Source organism: Ranitomeya variabilis, chromosome 1 (genome assembly GCF_051348905.1).
Source record: "Ranitomeya variabilis isolate aRanVar5 chromosome 1, aRanVar5.hap1, whole genome shotgun sequence".
NCBI classification, from domain to species: domain Eukaryota; kingdom Metazoa; phylum Chordata; class Amphibia; order Anura; family Dendrobatidae; genus Ranitomeya; species Ranitomeya variabilis.
In genome coordinates, this window is record NC_135232.1 from 179,129,799 (window position 1) to 179,146,501 (window position 16,703).

The 16,703-nt window shown below is 42.5% G+C and overlaps 1 protein-coding gene across 1 annotated transcript in view; it reads left to right on the top strand.

Moving 5' to 3' along the window:
• The window catches only part of HSD17B4 (hydroxysteroid 17-beta dehydrogenase 4), a 412,752-nt gene that overhangs the window by 82,136 nt on the left and 313,913 nt on the right, over nt 1-16,703 (top strand). The window contains exon 5 of the mRNA XM_077290859.1: nt 1,309-1,330. Coding sequence (XP_077146974.1) covers nt 1,309-1,330 — 22 coding nt within the window. The remainder of the gene's footprint in view (nt 1-1,308; nt 1,331-16,703) is intronic.

Here is a 16,703-nt window from a genome sequence, read left to right on the forward strand (position 1 = left end):
CCAGGCAGGGAGTTTTTAAAAGCCTCAGGTATCTTTTGCATGTGTTTAGAGTTAATTAGTTGATTCAGAAGAATAGGGTAATAGGTCGTTTAGAGAACCTTTTCTTGATATGCTAATTTATTGAGACAGGTTTTTTGGGTTATCAGGAGTTGTATGCCAAAATCATCAGTATTAAAACAAATAAAAGACCTGACAAATTTCAGTTGGTGGATAATGAATCTATAATATATGAAAGTTTAATTGTAATCATTACATTATGGTAAATAATGAAATTTAACACTATATGCTAATTTTTTGAGAAGGACCTGTGTGTGTGTATATATATATATATATATATATATATATATATATATATATATATATATATATATATATATATATATATATATATATATATATATATATATATATATATATATATATATATATTTATATATTATGTGTATGTATATATGGACACACCTTCTCATTTAAAGATTTCTCTGTATTTTCATGACTATGAAAACTGTACATTCACCCTGAAGGCATCAAAACTATGAATTGACTCATGTATATAAGTATATAATTCCACATGTGCTAATTCATAGTTTTGATGCCTTCAGTGTGAATTTACAATTTTCATAGTCCTGAAAATACAGACAAATCTTTAAATGAGAAGGTGTGTCCAAACTTAAAAAGAAAAAAAAAAAGTTTTGTGCCGTCGAGAGGTTGTTATATGTTTTAACACTTTTGTAACACATATATATATATTTCAAAAGTGATAAAACATATAAAGGTAAATACTTTTCTGGAAACCCCGCCTTTTATTCATTTTACTTTTTCTTTTATGTTTGTCTTTGTTAGAGCTTGGGCTTAATGGTAGGCATGATGCCACTACTCATCTAATTTATGACGAGTTGTGGCGTTGCTTACACCAGAAATCTTACACCAGTCAGTAAGTCGTCTAAGACTTCTGGTGTAAGATTTCTTGCTTGGCTCACAGAAGTGCATGACGCTTGTAAGACTCTCCTGATTCAGGAGTATCTGTGCACCTCTGGTGAATCAGGAGTGTCTGACTTCACCACTCCCTCTCCTCAAGATTGGCGAGAAAAATTGCCGATCTTGATGAGTTGGAGGTGATTGTGCGTTGATTTGTATTTGGTTGTGGGAGTGACTTGGTCCACACTCAAGTATATATATTTCACTTCCTTATTGTATAATGCTTTTTAAATCTGCAATCTCTGTCTGTCTTTTCTATTGACCTATTTACTCTATAACTATTTATTTTCTTTCTTTACCCTTGTAATGTATTGTCACTTTAATTTTCAGATATTGTCATCAACAATGCAGGGTAAGTAGCCTGGGCCATACGTTACCTGTTATTTCGATGTTCATGTAGGATTGTTATTTTTGACTAAATAGCTATTGTAAGTAATGTGCACCCGGCGTTCTCACACGGCTAGCTTTGAATGATACTGTGCCTTTATGTAGGTTACCGTGCCTTGTTCCTGTCCCCAGCGTTCACAGATTAGCATCACATCTTGTAGCTTTGTCTCTCATCTTGTTCTTTTGTCATCTTTGTAGTGGTGTAACGGCTAATGATATAGGACAACACCTGTGCAAAACTCTGGGCCAAAATTCTCAAAGAGCAGCATTTCCATGCAGAGCTCATTATTTTAATGTTTAGTCTGCTGCATCTTGAGGGTGTCTGGAAGGGATATAATATACGTTTTCATTTTGTTTCTGTCTTGTGCTATAAATAAAAAAGCATTTTTACGTCCCAAAAGTATTGAGCAAAAGTTAGCTGGTCAAAGTGTGTTCCTTAATTATCGTAAAATTCTAATGAATTAGAATATTTTTTTTTGTTAGGACTTAGATTTAACAACCTCTATTTTAACTACTTCTACTTAGCAGATGTTCAGACATCGCTATAAAACTGTTAGAACATCTCTGTACAGTAAGTCCCATTCCGCCCAGATTTATACACCGCTTCACAAAAGCTCGAGTCCCACATAAATTGGGAACGGACTACAGGTAGAGCGATCACTCTCCAGCTCTTCTTCCTGAAGAATCCTGGAGGATCAGCAGCAACCACATCAGCCGGCTCATCATCAGCAACGTGGACACAGCAAAGCGGGCAGCTGTCCTAGTCAGAGGAATAGTGTCTTCGGACTCCTCGGTGTCCAAAGAGGATATTTCATGTATCCCAGAATAGCCACCGAATCTGGTACCCTTAAAGTGACAGTTTAATCACTAGACAAGGCCTAAAAAAACTAGTGTCAAGAGGAACAGGGAGTGTGCTCTATGTAAAATCCCGCTAACAGGTGACTGGCAGAAAAGTCTCTGTTCAGCATGTATTCAGAAGACAATTGGGAGACCCCGGACTTCGCCTCAAACTTTAGATCTGTCATCAGAGCAGAGGAGCAAGGCTCCCTAAAATCCCTACTGAAAAAAGCAAAGAGTAATTCTAGGGAAGTCTCTTATGAATCTGACATTTGTCCATTATCAGAAGGGGAATATCAGAGTCAATCTTCTACCTCATCTTCCTCAGGCAGTGACATAGGGGGCAGACCATGTTTCTCTGTTGAAGATAATGACAAACTAGTCAAAGCCATTAGGACAACAATGGGCTTAAAATAGGAGAAGATAGCTAAAACCCTAGAAGATGTGATGTTCCTGTTACTAGTAAGATTCAGACACTTATTAACAGGGAGTGGAAAAAATCTGAAAAATAAACTGTGCTTATCCTCTTCTTCCAAAAGGAGACAGATTCAGAGGTGTGAGACAAAGTTCCTAGAATTGATAGGGCCGTATTGAAATCCTCAAAAAGGTTGACCCTACCCTTTGAAGATTCTGGTGTGCTAAGAGACCCTCTGGATAAAAAAGCAGATGGGTAGGTATCTGAGACACGTAAGAAGCCACGGCAAGGGTGATGCAACCTGCAACATGTACTGCTCATTCGCTAGTGATTTGGCTGCAACAAGTGGAGGAACAGCTGAAAGATAAAACCCCAAGGGATAAGATTCTGGCTAACCTGACATTATTTCAAGGAGCCGCAGCGTTTTTAGCTGATACATCTGCAGATTCTGTAAGACTAGCAGCTAGGTCCGCTGGCTTGTCAAATGCGGCTAGACGTGGCCTTGTGACCTAAAGGCTGTCCCAGAGACCTTCAGTCTAAGAACAAACTGTGCTCTATCCCGTGTCATGGCCAATTGTTGTTTGTGAAAAAATTGGACGATATTTTAGAAAAGGTGGAAATGTGAAGGACTTTCCTATTGTTTTTTTTTTTTTTTTTTTCACATCTCCGGGAGAGAGAAGAAAATGGGAGTCCAGGAGTAGGAAAGAGCCCGGATTTATGTTAGCAGTTCCCTCTTCAGGAACCAAGAAATCTTATCCATGATGCCAAGCAGGGGGAATTTTTTCATCCAGGCCTGGGAAAACCTCTCTTCCAGCAGTTGGACTCTAAACATAATAAAAATAGGTCTAAAGATAGATTTTTGTCAACATCCTCATCAGACCTTCATAATGACACCCCCCAGGAGGAACGGGCATTGATAGGGAAATAGCTCTTGTGGGAGCTTCTGGAAAAAGAAGAAAAAGGAAGGGGATTTAATCCCCCCCCCTCCCTTTTTTCTTTTTAATAAAAGAAAAATCATTTTTTTTCAGAACTATTATCAACCTGGAGAACCTGAAGCTGATGAATAGAATATCACACCTTTTTAAAATGGAATCGATAAGCATGACCCTAAAGCTACTGCTTTACAATTGTTTGATGGTGGTCGTAGACTTAAAGAATGCTTATTATTACATCCCGATACATTTACACCATCTAAAGTTCTTGAGAGTTGCCTTATACATACATACATACATACAGAAAGAAATAAGGCATTATCAATTCAGAGAAGATGACTGCCTATCTTCTCATCCAGAACACCATTAGGGTATGTTTCCACGAGGGCGTATTGCTTCAGTTTTTGCTGCGGATTGGACGCTGCGTCCAGCTGTTGCGTCCAATCCGTAGCGTCCAGATGTTACAGCATAGTGGAGGGGATTTTATGAAATCCCATCTCCACTATACGTACAAACACGCAGGCGGCAGACCTGCGTAACCGGACATGCGGCGCGTCTTTAGGGTACCGTCACACAGTGCCATTTTAATCGCTACGACGGCACGATTCGTGACGTTGCAGCGTCGTATGATTATCGCTCCAGCGTCGTAGACTGCGGTCACACGTTGCAATACACGGCGCTGGAGCGATAATTTCATGACGTATTTGCGATGTAGAAGCCGTTGGTTACTGTGCGCACATCGTATACAACCTGTGTCACACGATGCAATCATGCCGCCACAGTGGGACACTAGACGACGAAAGAAAGTTTCAAACGATCTGCTACGACGTACGATTCTCAGCGGGGTTCCGGATCGCAGTAGCGTGTCAGACACTACGATATCGTAACGATATCGCTAGAACGTCACGAATCGTACCGTCGTAGCGATGAAAATGGCACTGTGTGACGGTACCCTTATAGACCGCAGCATGTCTATTTATCTTGCAGAGACACTCCGTCTCCGCAAGATAAATAACACAGTCTATGTATAGGATGCGGTGATTCCGCCTGTGTTCATCGAATCACCGCGCATACAAAAGGGGCAGGGCTTTGGGCGGAGCGGGGTATCCGCTGCGTCCAAAGTGCAGCCAATACACCCCATGGACACACAGCCTTATTATTCCTTACCTAGATGACTTTCTGATACTGGTTAAATCAGAGGAGCACTGTGCAACACAGCTGGAAGATGTAAGAGTCATTTTTCGAAGATCTTGGCTGGATTATAAACACTCACTAGTCAAAGCTAAATACAGTAAAATACAGTCATTCCAGGGCTCTACTACATTTCAAGCTTCAAACTTGTATTTTACTCGATAAGAAAAAGGACAAGATGGTAGCCCTTGCCTGAGGAAGTGTTTACAAAATGCGCGTCGGGACAGGGAAGCACGAACAGACCCTGCTGTAGTCCACAACATATTCACTCCATCATACTATCAATAGGTAGTGTAAAAATCTATTCGTAGGCTATCATGTCAGTCTTCAAATTAATATAGTAATAGTGATTTTGGGCTTGTATTTGGGGAAAAATTTTAACCCATACATATATGAACTTGTACCTTTAACATGTAGAATACACATGGAGTTGCACTTTAAACATATTTAATCTTAGACTGATGCTATAATTCCATAAATATGTACTATGGTATGATTGTTTGATGATCTTTTTCTATTTGGGTCAGACCGCTATAACATTTCTTTAAAGGGAACCTGTCACCCCCAAAATCGCTGGTGAGGTAAGCTCACCGGCATCAGGGGCTTATCTACAGCATTCTGTAATGCTGTAGATAAGCCGCCGATGTTACCTGAAAGAGGAGAAAAAGACGTTCGATTATACTCACCCAGGGGCGGTCCCGCTGCGGTCCGGTCGGATGGGTGTCTCCGGTCCGCTCCGGCGCCACCCATCTTCGTTCCATGACGTCCTCTTCGGGTCTTTACGCCGCGGCTCCGGCGCAGGCGTACTTTGTCTGCAAAGTACTGCAGTGCAAAGTACTGCAGTGCGCAGGCGCCGGAAAGGTCAGAGAGGCCCGGCGCCTGCGCACTGCAGTACTTTGCTCTGCCCTCAACAGGGCAGACAAAGTACGCCTGCGCCGGAGCCGCGGCGTAAAGACCCGAAGAGGACGTCATGGAACGAAGATGGGAGGCGCCGGAGCGGACCGGAGACACCCATCCGACCGGACCGCAGCGGGACCGCCCCTGGGTGAGTATAATCGAACGTCTTTTTCTCCTCTTTCAGGTAACATTGGTGGCTTATCTACAGCATTACAGAATGCTGTAGATAAGCCCCTGATGCCGGTGAGCTTACCTCACCAGCGATTTTGGGGGTGACAGGTTCCCTTTAATCTATTTGGGGAATCTTACTCCTTTATGTGACTATTAATGAATGCATAATATTATTGTTACTATATGCAGAGGTTATTTGCTGTGCAATCCTTCACATAAGAAGTACCAGTTGTTTTATATGGTTTTTTTTTCCCTTTTAAAACAATTTGGTCAATATATTATTATTTTTTTTTTTTCAAGTGGTCACCTTTGTTTGCCTGTTCCCCTCAATGTAGGGCATATTCGGCCAGCAGTTTGATTTAAAAAAATTTCTGTGAAGACTACTTCTTGCCAGATTTCTCTGAAAAATTGACAGATGTAGCCAGGTCCAACTTGTTGTGGGCTGATGGCACTTCTGAACCTCTGATGACTAGTGATGAGTGAGTGTACTCGTTGCTCAGGTTTTCACGAGCACGCTCGTTTGACCTCCGAGTATTTTTAACTGCTCAGAGATTGTTTTTGTTGACTCAGCTGCATGATTTACGGCTTCTAGCCAGGAGTACATGTGGGAGTTGCCTGGTTGCTAGAGAATCCCCACATGTAATCAAGCAGGCTAGTAGCTTCTTGAATCAGTGAGTGGGCCTGTGTATAGGGCTACAGATACTCTCTGTATTGTTTGGTGACATGGTGTGTATCACACTCAACATGGACCAGAGGAAGCGAAGGAAAGAGTTATCTCCGGAGATTAGAAAGAAATTTCTAGACAAACATGTACAAGGTAAGTTATAAGACCATCTCCAAGCAGCTTGACGTTCCTGTGACTATAGTTGCACATATTAGTCAGAAATTTAAGATCCATGGGACTGTAGCCAACCTCCCTGGACGTGTCTACAGGAGGAAAATTGATGACAAATCAAAGAGACGGATAATATGAATGGTAACAAAATAGCCCAGAAAAACTTCTAAACAGAGATTAAAGGTGAACTTCAAGCTCAAGGAACATCAGTATCAGATCACACCATCCATTGTTGTACGAGCCAAAGTGGACTTCATGGGAGACGAGCAAGGAGGAGACCATTGTTGGAAAAAAAAATCATAGAAAAGCCTGACTGGAATTTGCCAAACTACATGTTGACAAGCCACAAAGCTTCTGGGAGATTGTCCTATGGACAGATGTGTTATGTTCTGGCGCTGCTTTGCTGCATCCGGCACAGGGTGTCTAGAATCTGTGCAGGGTAAAATGAAATCTCAAGACTACCAAGGGATTCTAGAGAGAAATGTGCTGCCCAGTGTAAGAAAGCTTGGTCTCAGTCACAGGTTATGGGTCTTAAAACAGGATAATGACCCAAAACACACAGGTAAAAACACCCAAGAATGGCTAAGAGGAAAACATTGGACTATTCTGAAGTGGCCTTCGATGAGACGTGACCTAAATCCTATTTTGCGTCTTTGGAAAGAGCTGAAACATGCCGTCTAGAAAAGGCAACCTTCAAACACGAGACAACTGGAGCAGTTTGCTCTTGAGCAGTGGGCCAAAATACCTGTCAAGAGGTGCAGAAGTCTCATTGACAGTTACAGGAATCGTTTGATTACAGTGATTGCCTCAAAAGGTTGGGCAACAAAATATTAAGTTAACCCCTTAACGACCGCCGATACGTCTTTTAACGGCGGCAGTTAAGGGTAAAAAGGGGAAAAAGTGTATAGCGCCCCCCAGAGTCGGATTTTCTCTGGGTCTCGGTTGCTGGTGGTAGCAGAGACCCCAGAGAACATGAATCGGGTCGGTTTTTACCGACCCCCGGGTTGCGATTGCCAGTAACTAACGGTTTACCGGCGGTCGCAAAAAAAAAAAAAAAAGCGATTTGCCATTTAATTTCTCTGTCCTCCGATGTGATCGCACATGTGAGGACAGAGAAATGGGGTCCCTGATCGCCCCCTGATACTCACCCGTCTCCCTCGGTGCTCCTCATGGTTCCCCATGGGCGCCGCCATCTTCTTCTGGCAAAAAATGGCAGGCGCTTGCGCAGTGCGCCCGCCGGCCAGCACCCGGCAGATCTTTAGGTCTGGGGTCTCCAAACGACACAGTCAATTTTGCGCTCAAAAAGTCAAATGGTGCTCCCTCCCTTCTGAGCTCTGCCGTGCCCCAAACAGTGGTTTACCCCCCACATATGGGGCATCAGCGTACTAAGTACTAGTTGGACAACAACTTTTAGGGTCCAGTTTCTCCTGTTACCCTTGCGAAAATATAAAAAAATTGGGGGCTAAAAAATCATTTTTGTGGAAAAAAAAATATTTTTTATTTTCACGACTCTGCATTATAAACTTCTGTGAAGCACTTGGGCATTCAAAGTGCTCACCACACATCTAGGTAAGTTCCTTGGGGGGTCTAGTTTCCAAAATGGGGTCACTTGTGGGCGGTTTCTACTGTTTAGGTACATCAGGGGCTCTGCAAACGCAACATAACGCCCACAGACCATTCTATCAAAGTCTGCATTCTAAAACTGTGCTCCTTCCCTTCCGAGCTCTGCCATGCGCCCAAACAGTGGTCCCCCCCACATATGGCATATCTGCGTACTCAGGATAAATTGCACAATAAATTTTGGAGTCTAATTTCTCCTGTTATCCTTGGGAAAGTAAAAATTTGGTAGTGAAAAGATCATTTTTGTGGAAAAAATATGATTTTTTTTATTTTCATGGCTCTACATTATAAACTCCTGTGAAGCAGTTGGGGGTTCATAGTGCTCACCACACATCTAGATAAGCTCTTTGGGGGGTCTAGTTTTCAAAATGGGGTCACTTGTGGGGGGTTTCTACTGTTTAGGTGCATCAGGAGCTCTGCAAATGCAACATGGCGCCCGCAGACCATTCCATCAAAGTCTGCATTTTAAAACGTCACTACTTCCCTTCCGAGCCCCGATGTGTGCCCAAACAGTGGTCCCCCCCCCACATATTGGGTATCCGCGTACTCAGGACAAGCTTGACAACAAATTTTGGGGTCCAATTTCTCCTGTTACCCTTGAGAAAATAAAAAATTGCGAGCTAAAAAAATCATTTTTGAGGGGAAAAAAAAGGATTTTTTATTTTCACGGCTCTACGTTATAAATTTTTGTGAAGCACTTGTGTGGTGAGCACTTTGAACCCCCATCTAGATAAGTTCCTTAGGGGTCTAGTTTCCAAAATGGTGTCATTCGTGGGGGGTTTCCACTGTTTAGGCACATCAGGGGCGCTCCAAACGCGACATGGTGTCCGATCTCAATTCCAGCCAATTCTGCATTGAAAAAGTCAAACGGCGCTTCTTCTGTTCCAAGCTCTGCTGTGCGCCCAAACAGTGGTTTACCCTCACATATGGGGTATCGACGTACTCATGAGAAATTGCACAACAACTTACATGGTCTAATTTCTCCTGTTACCCTTGTGAAAATAAAAATTTGTGGGCGAAAAGATCATTTTTGTGTAAAAAATGTGATTTTTTTTTTTTTTTTTTTTTTTTTATTTCACGGCTCTACGTTATAAACTTCTGTGAAGCACTTGGGGGTTCAAAGTGCTCACCACACATCTAGATAAGTTTCTTAAGGGGTCTAATTTCCAAAATGGTGCTCCTTCTTTTCCAAGCCCTGCCGTGCGCCCAAACAGTGCTTTACCCTCATATATGAGGTAGCGGCGTATTCAGGAGAAATTGCACAACAAATTTTGTGGTTCATTTTCTCTTTTTACACTTGTGAAAATAAAAAAAAAAATGGTTCTGAAGTAAAATGTTTGCAAAAAAAAGTTAAATGTTAATTTTTTCCTTCCATATTGTTTCAGTTTCTGTGAAGCATGTAATGGGTTAATAAACTTCTTGAATGTGGTTTTGAGCACCTTGAGGGGTGTAGTTTTTAGAATGGTGTCAAGTTTGGTTATTTTCTGTCATGTACACCCCTCAAAGTGACTTCAAATGTGAGGTGGTCCCTAAAATAATTGGTTTTGGAAATTTTGTTGTAAAAATGAGAGATTGCTGGTCAAGTTTTAACCCTTATAACTTCCTAACAAAAAAAAATTAGTTTCCAAAATTGTGCTGATGTGAAGTAGGCATGTGGGAAATGTTATTTATTTACTATTTTGTGTGACCTATCTCTCCGATTTAAAAAGCATAAAAATTCAAAGTTTGAAAATTGCAAAATTTTAAAAATTTTCGCCATATTTCCGTGTTTTTCATAAATAATCCCAAGTAATATCGAAGAAATGTTACCACTAAGATGAAGTTCAATGTGTCACGAAAAAACAGTCTCCGAATCAACGGGATCTATTAAAGCTTTCCAAAGTTATAACCTCATAAAGTGACAGTGGTCAGAATTGTAAAAATTGGCCTGGTCATTAACCCCTTTCTGACCTAAGATGGGATAGTACGTCCGAGGTCAGATCCCCTGCTTTGATGCAGGGCTCCGCGGTGAGCCCGCATCAAAGCCGGGACATGTCAGCTGTTTTGAACAGCTGACATGTGCACGCAATAGCGGTGGGTGAAATCGCGATTTACCCGCCGCTATTAACTAGTTAAATGCCGCTGTCAAACGCAGACAGCAGCATTTAACCGGCGCTTCTGGCCGGGCGGCCAGAAATGAGCGCATCGCCGACCCCCGTCACATGATCGGAGGTCGGCGATGCTTCTAAATAGTAACCATAGAGGTCCTTGAGACCTCTATGGTTACTGATCCCCGGCAGCTGTGAGCGCCACCCTGTGGTCGGCGCTCACAGCACACCTGCATTTCTGCTACATAGCAGCGAACATCAGATCGCTGCTATGCAGCAGAGCCGATCGTGTTGTGCCAGCTTCTAGCCTCCTATGGAGGCTATTGAAGCATGGCAAAAGTAAAAAAAAAAAAAAAGTAAAAAAAAATGTGTAAAAAATAAAAAAGATATAAAAGTTTAAATCACCGCCCTTTCGCCCCATTCAAAATAAATCAATAAAAAAATAATCAAACCTACACATATTTGGTATCGCCGCATTCAGAATCGCCTGATCTATCAATAAAAAAAAAGCATTAACCTGATCGCTAAACGGCGTAGCGAGAAAAAAAATTCTAAACACCAGAATTACGTTTTTTTGGTCGCCACGACATTGCATTATAATGCAATAACAGGCGATCCAAAGAACGGATCTGCTCCGAAATGGTATCATTAAAAATGCCAGCTCGGCACGCAAAAAATAAGCCGTCACCCGACCCCAGATCATGAAAAATGGAGACGCTACGAGTATCGGAAAATGGCGCTTTTTTTTTTTTTTTTTTTTTAAGCAAAGTTTGGAAATTTTTTTCACCACTTAGATAAAAAATAACCTAGTCATGTTAGGTGTCTATGAACTCGTACTGACCTGGAGAATCATAATGGCAGGTTTTTAGCATTTAGCAGTTTTAGCATTTAGTGAACCTAGCAAAAAAGCCAATCAAAAAACAAGTGTGGGACTGCACTTTTTTTGCAATTTCACCGCACTTGGAGTTTTTTTTCCCGTTTTCTAGTACATGACATGGTAAAAGGAATGACGTTCAAAATACAACTTGTTTCACAAAAAATAAGCCCTCACATGGCCAAATTGATGGAAAAATAAAAAAGTTATGGCTCTGGGAATGAGAGGACCGAAAAACGAACACGGAAAAACGGAAAATCCCAAGGTCATGAAGGGGTTAAGTACCAAATTGGCTCTGGGGTTAAGGCTACCATCATTTCTGTCCAGGCCTATTTCATGAGTTTTTTATTTTTTAAAAATTCAGTGGAAGCATGGTTGAAAAGCAATGTCTGACTTTCATTTATTCATTTTCTTAGATCTTTTATTTATTTTGTCAGATTGAAGTTATTTCTGTGACCATTGTGGGTTTTTCTGTCATTAAACGAGGGGTACCAACAATTTTGACCACGTGTATGAACATTATGAACATTATCACCGGTTTGGTGTAATTGCTTACTCATGTACCTGACAATAATCCTATAAAATCCCTGACTTTGTGCAAGTGTACCTTGGAGAGTTGAAACTGTTTTGAAGGCAAAGGGTGGATACACAAAGTTTTGATTTGAATTTCTCTTTTGTTCATTCGCTATTAATTTTGTTAACTGATAAAAATACACTATATTTTTAAAATAGTCTCACTTTGCAGCATTTTTTTTAATAGTTGCCTAAAAATTGTGCACAGTAATGTATAACTAGGAACGAGGAGGGAGCAAAGATCATGATTCATTTGTTGCAATGAGGATTGTTTCTCTAGAATACAGCTGTATAGTTGCTAGAAAACCTCCTCTGTAACAAATGAACTCCTTGTCCAACTGCAAGAAGTAGAACAAGTCAGGAGCATATTGGGCTGACATTTTAAATAAAATACCATACAGTGACAGAGCGTGAAGAGTTTTAGGAGTCTGCAAAACCTCATCTTTTTACTCTCCCTGACAATGACTCCGATCAAGAACATGGCCTTAGCCCTCTGTCTTCTATCTCTGTTACTATTCTCATATGTTTTTTTTACAAGAGGACAGCTACAGCCTCAGGCACAGATTAATTTGGAAATGTAACAACCCCTTCTATTCACCATACAAATCAGGTCGTGTGTGTGTCAGTTCAAAGACGCATAGGCAGCATCTATAGTAAAAAGTTGGTCACACTTGTCAAACACTATGTTTGACAAGTGTGACCAACCTGTCAATCAGTTTTCCAAGCGATGCTACAGATCGCTTGGAAAACGCTAGCATTCTGCAAGCTAATTATGCTTGCAAAACGCTAGTTTTTAGCAGGAATATGCATGCCAATTCCGCATGCGATATACCTGCGGCAGGAGTTGCAGAATTGCTGCGGCAATTCTGCGACGTGTGCACTTAGCCTAAAGCACCACTTTAAACACATCCTTCAGAGTGGGCTCCTCAGGTATCTGCATTTCATTGATGCATAGCACAGTGCCCTTCATGATTCCCCCGCTCTCCTCCTCCTGAACTACAGTTCTGCTCCCGCCATCACTGTCTTCTCCCTCCTCCTCCCCCAAGCTCCTCCATATCTCCGTGCCCCATAGGCTTATCTTTCACCTTGTCAGTCACCGCCGAGCTGCAGGTCTCCTCCGTCTGTCGGGCGAAGCGTTGCAGCCTGGCTGCTGTGTCTGCTCCCCTGGAATCCTCCCCCACCAACACAGGCTTCTCAGGCAGCATTTCTTCCTGGCCTTTCTGTGGAAAATCACGGACATACCACACATACTGGAAACGCGGACATGTGGAGGAGGCCTTACCTATACAGTATTTGATGTCACGCTGCAGACATTCCAGGCGATCTCTGCTGTAAGTCATAATAGTGTTTTAGAAATACTACAGGGGAACCTAGAGCAATGCTGGCTATACAAGCAATCTCGCAGCTAAAGATTGCTGTGTTCCGCTGCTACAATGCAGATGAATAGGATTGTGCCTTGTAGGAGAGGGTCATAGGCAAGTCACAAAAAGTCAAACCCAGTTGGAGTTTTTGACTTGTTGTGATTCCCTTAGTGCCGCAGTGCGACGCCCTTCACCCACATTATGCTGAGATGTAAAAATGGCACGTGGCAAGCTTGGTCTGTATGACCGTTGACACAGCCAAAGTTACTCCCAGCTAAAGTGGTCAGCTAAAGAATGTATGAAAAATGGTTGTCTGGAGATGCCGTGCCGAGGTGTCCACGGATGTATTCTACACTCTACACGCTGTTGCTGGGAGCCTGAAATGAGCCCAATTGTACACATGGCGCATTTTTCCATGGCCTAACCTTATCAGCCAAACTTGATTTGTTCAGAAGGCCTTCTTGGATTTACTGTAAGATTGTGCTTTGTATTTTTGAGTTTCCTGAAGACTCCGTGTAACTGAAAGTGAGACAGAATACAGAAGTAGATGGCAATTTTGCTGCTAACGGTTATATTGTAGGTTTCAAAACAGCAATGAAGACTGTGATCTTTTCATAAATCCAAGTATGATGTCTTCTGACAGTGTTGCCTTAGGCTAGGGTAGTTGTGGATGGTAATAAAGTATTACACAGTACAGAATAAACCTTCAAGCTCATAGCACGTCAGGTGTAATGTCGCTTCAGACTACTTCTTTTGACCTCACTCCTAGCTATTCCAACACCTGATCTACAGATGCGAGCACTGAGCTGCCTTTGATCTCTACAACACCAAGCACAAATCTTGAATTACTGCAAATACGGAAAGGCTTTTTCCTCTTTTTCTTTGTAAAATCTCTCATTTCACCCCTCCTATTTCCCCTTTTATCTTTTTCCCCTCGATGTCCTTTAATTAAGTGTATTTTTTTACCTAAAAGCCTTCAAAGGGAACCTGTCACCCCCCCTCAGGCGTGTTTAACTAAAAGAGCTACATCATTGTGCAGCAGTAATGCTGCATTCTGACAAGGTGGCTCTTTTAGTTCTGGGTGCTGTAACTGCCGAAATAATCAGTTTTGTAATTTGTCCTAAATACCTTGTCTTCAGTCAAGGAGGCAGGCGTTTCCCCCCCTGCTGCAGACGCCACGCAGCCATCACTCAAATCTTCTTGGCGCCGGGCGCCGCCTCCTTATCGCTATTTTGAAATAATCCGGCACCTGTGCTCTTTTCTCCTGCCTTGGGCAGGTGCAGTGAGCGCTGCTCGTCTGTCCTCATATGCAGTCTAGCTGACTGCACCTGTGCGGCCGCCCTGCCTGTGAATCCCAGCCCCGTAGTATGAATAAATAAGAAGACACTGCGGGGCTGGGATTTACAGGCTGGGCTGGGATTTACAGGCAGGGCGGCCACACAGGCGCAGTCAGCTGGACTGCATATGAGGACAGATGGGCAGTGCTCACTGCGCCTGCCCAAGGCAGGAGATTGCTGACACACTCCAGCCACATGAGGTCTGGCAGCAGATCCCTCTCCACGGCATCTACAGACTCTGTCACGTCTGTCACATGTGCTCAGTGTGAACCTGCTTTCATCTGTGAAGAGCACAGGGCGCCAATGGCGAGTTTGCCAACCCTGGTGTTCTGTGGCAAATGCCAAGCGTCCTGCACGGTGTTGGGCTGTGAGCACAACACCCATCTGTGGACGTCATGCACTCAGACCATCCTCAGTCAGTTTCTTACCGTTTGTGCGGTACATGGACATTTGTGGCCTGCTGGAGGTCATTTTGCTGGGATCTGCCAGTGTTCCTCCTGTTCCTCCTTGAACAAAGGCTAAGGTAGCGGTCCTGCTGCTGAGTTGTTTCCCTCCTACGTCCCCCTCCACGTCTCCTGGTGTACTGGCCTGTCTCCTGGTAGCGCTTCCAGCCTCTGGACACTACGGTGACAGACACAGAAAACCTTCTTGCCACAGCTCGCATTGATGTGATATCCTGGATGAGCTGCACTACACTTGTGTGGGTTAGAGAGTCCGTCTCAGGCTCCCACGAGTGTGAAAGCACAACCAACATTCAAAAGTGACCAAAACAGCCAGAAAGTATTGGTACTGAGATGTGGTCTATGGTCCCTTCCTGCAGAACCACTCCTTTATTGAGGGTGTCTTGATAATTGCCAATAATTTCCATCTGTTGCCTATTCCATTTGCACAACAGCATGTGAAATTGATTGTCAAACAGTGTTGCTTTCTAAGTGGACAGTTTGATTTCACAGAAGTTTGATTTACTTGAGTTATATTCTGTTTGTGTTACCTTTATTTTGTGAGCAGTGTATTTATTAGCACATGGTACTTGTCTTTTGGAAATGGTAAAGATGCCACATTGCCCTCAACTGAATAGTTTTTCTACTGATCTTGGTCAGAGGACCCAACGTGGAACACCAGTAAGGTCTGATCAGTACACTTTGTTCCAAATTATTATGCAAATTGGATTTAAGTGTCTTAAAGATTTAATTGTTTTGTTTTTCAAATAAACTCGTGGATGGTATTGTGTCTCGGGGCTCAATGAATCACTGAAATCAATCTTAAACACATGTGATAACTAGTTTTCCAGGTGATTCTAATTGAAGGAAAACTACTAAAAAATGATGTTCCACATTATTATGCAGGTCACAGGTTTCAAGCAATATGGGAAATAAAAAGGATCTCTCTGCTGCTGAAAAGCGTTAAATAGTGCAATGCCTTGGACAAGGTATGTAAAAATTAGATATTTCACGAAAACTTAAGAGTGATCATCATACTCTGATGAGATTTGTGACTGAAACAGAGCACAGACAGAGTTCATGCAAATAAAGGCATAATGAGGAAGTTTTCTGGCAGACAAATTCATTGGATTAAGAGAGCAGCTGCCAAAATACCATTACAAAGCAGCAAACAGTTATTTGAAGCTGCTGGTGCGTCTGGAGTCCCTCAAACCTCAAGGCGTAGGATCCTTCAAAGGCTTGCTGTGGTGCATAAACCTACTATTCGGCCACCCTTAAACAGTGTTCACAAGCCGAAATGGTTGTATTGGGCCCAGACATACATAAAGACTAATTTTCAAACAGTCTTGTTTACTGATGAGTGTCGAGCAACTCTGGATGGTCCAAATGGATGGAGTAGTGGATGGCCACCATGTCCCAATAAGGCTGCGACGACAGCAAGGAGGTGGAGGAGTCATGTTTTGGGCTGGAATCATGGGGAACCAGCTGGTAGGGCCCTTTAAGGTTCCTGAAGGTGTGAAAATGACCTCAGCAAAGTAAATAGAGTTTCTGACTGACAACTTTCTTCCATGGTCTAAAAAGCAGAAACGTGCCTTCAGGAGCAAAATCATCTTCATGCTGACAGTGCACCATCTCATGCTGCAAAGAATACCTCATTGTCATTGGCTGCTATGGGCATAAAAGGAGATAAACTCATGGTGTGGCCACCATCTTCCCCTGACCTCAACCCTATAGAGAACCTTTGGAGTATCATCAAGAAAAAGATCTT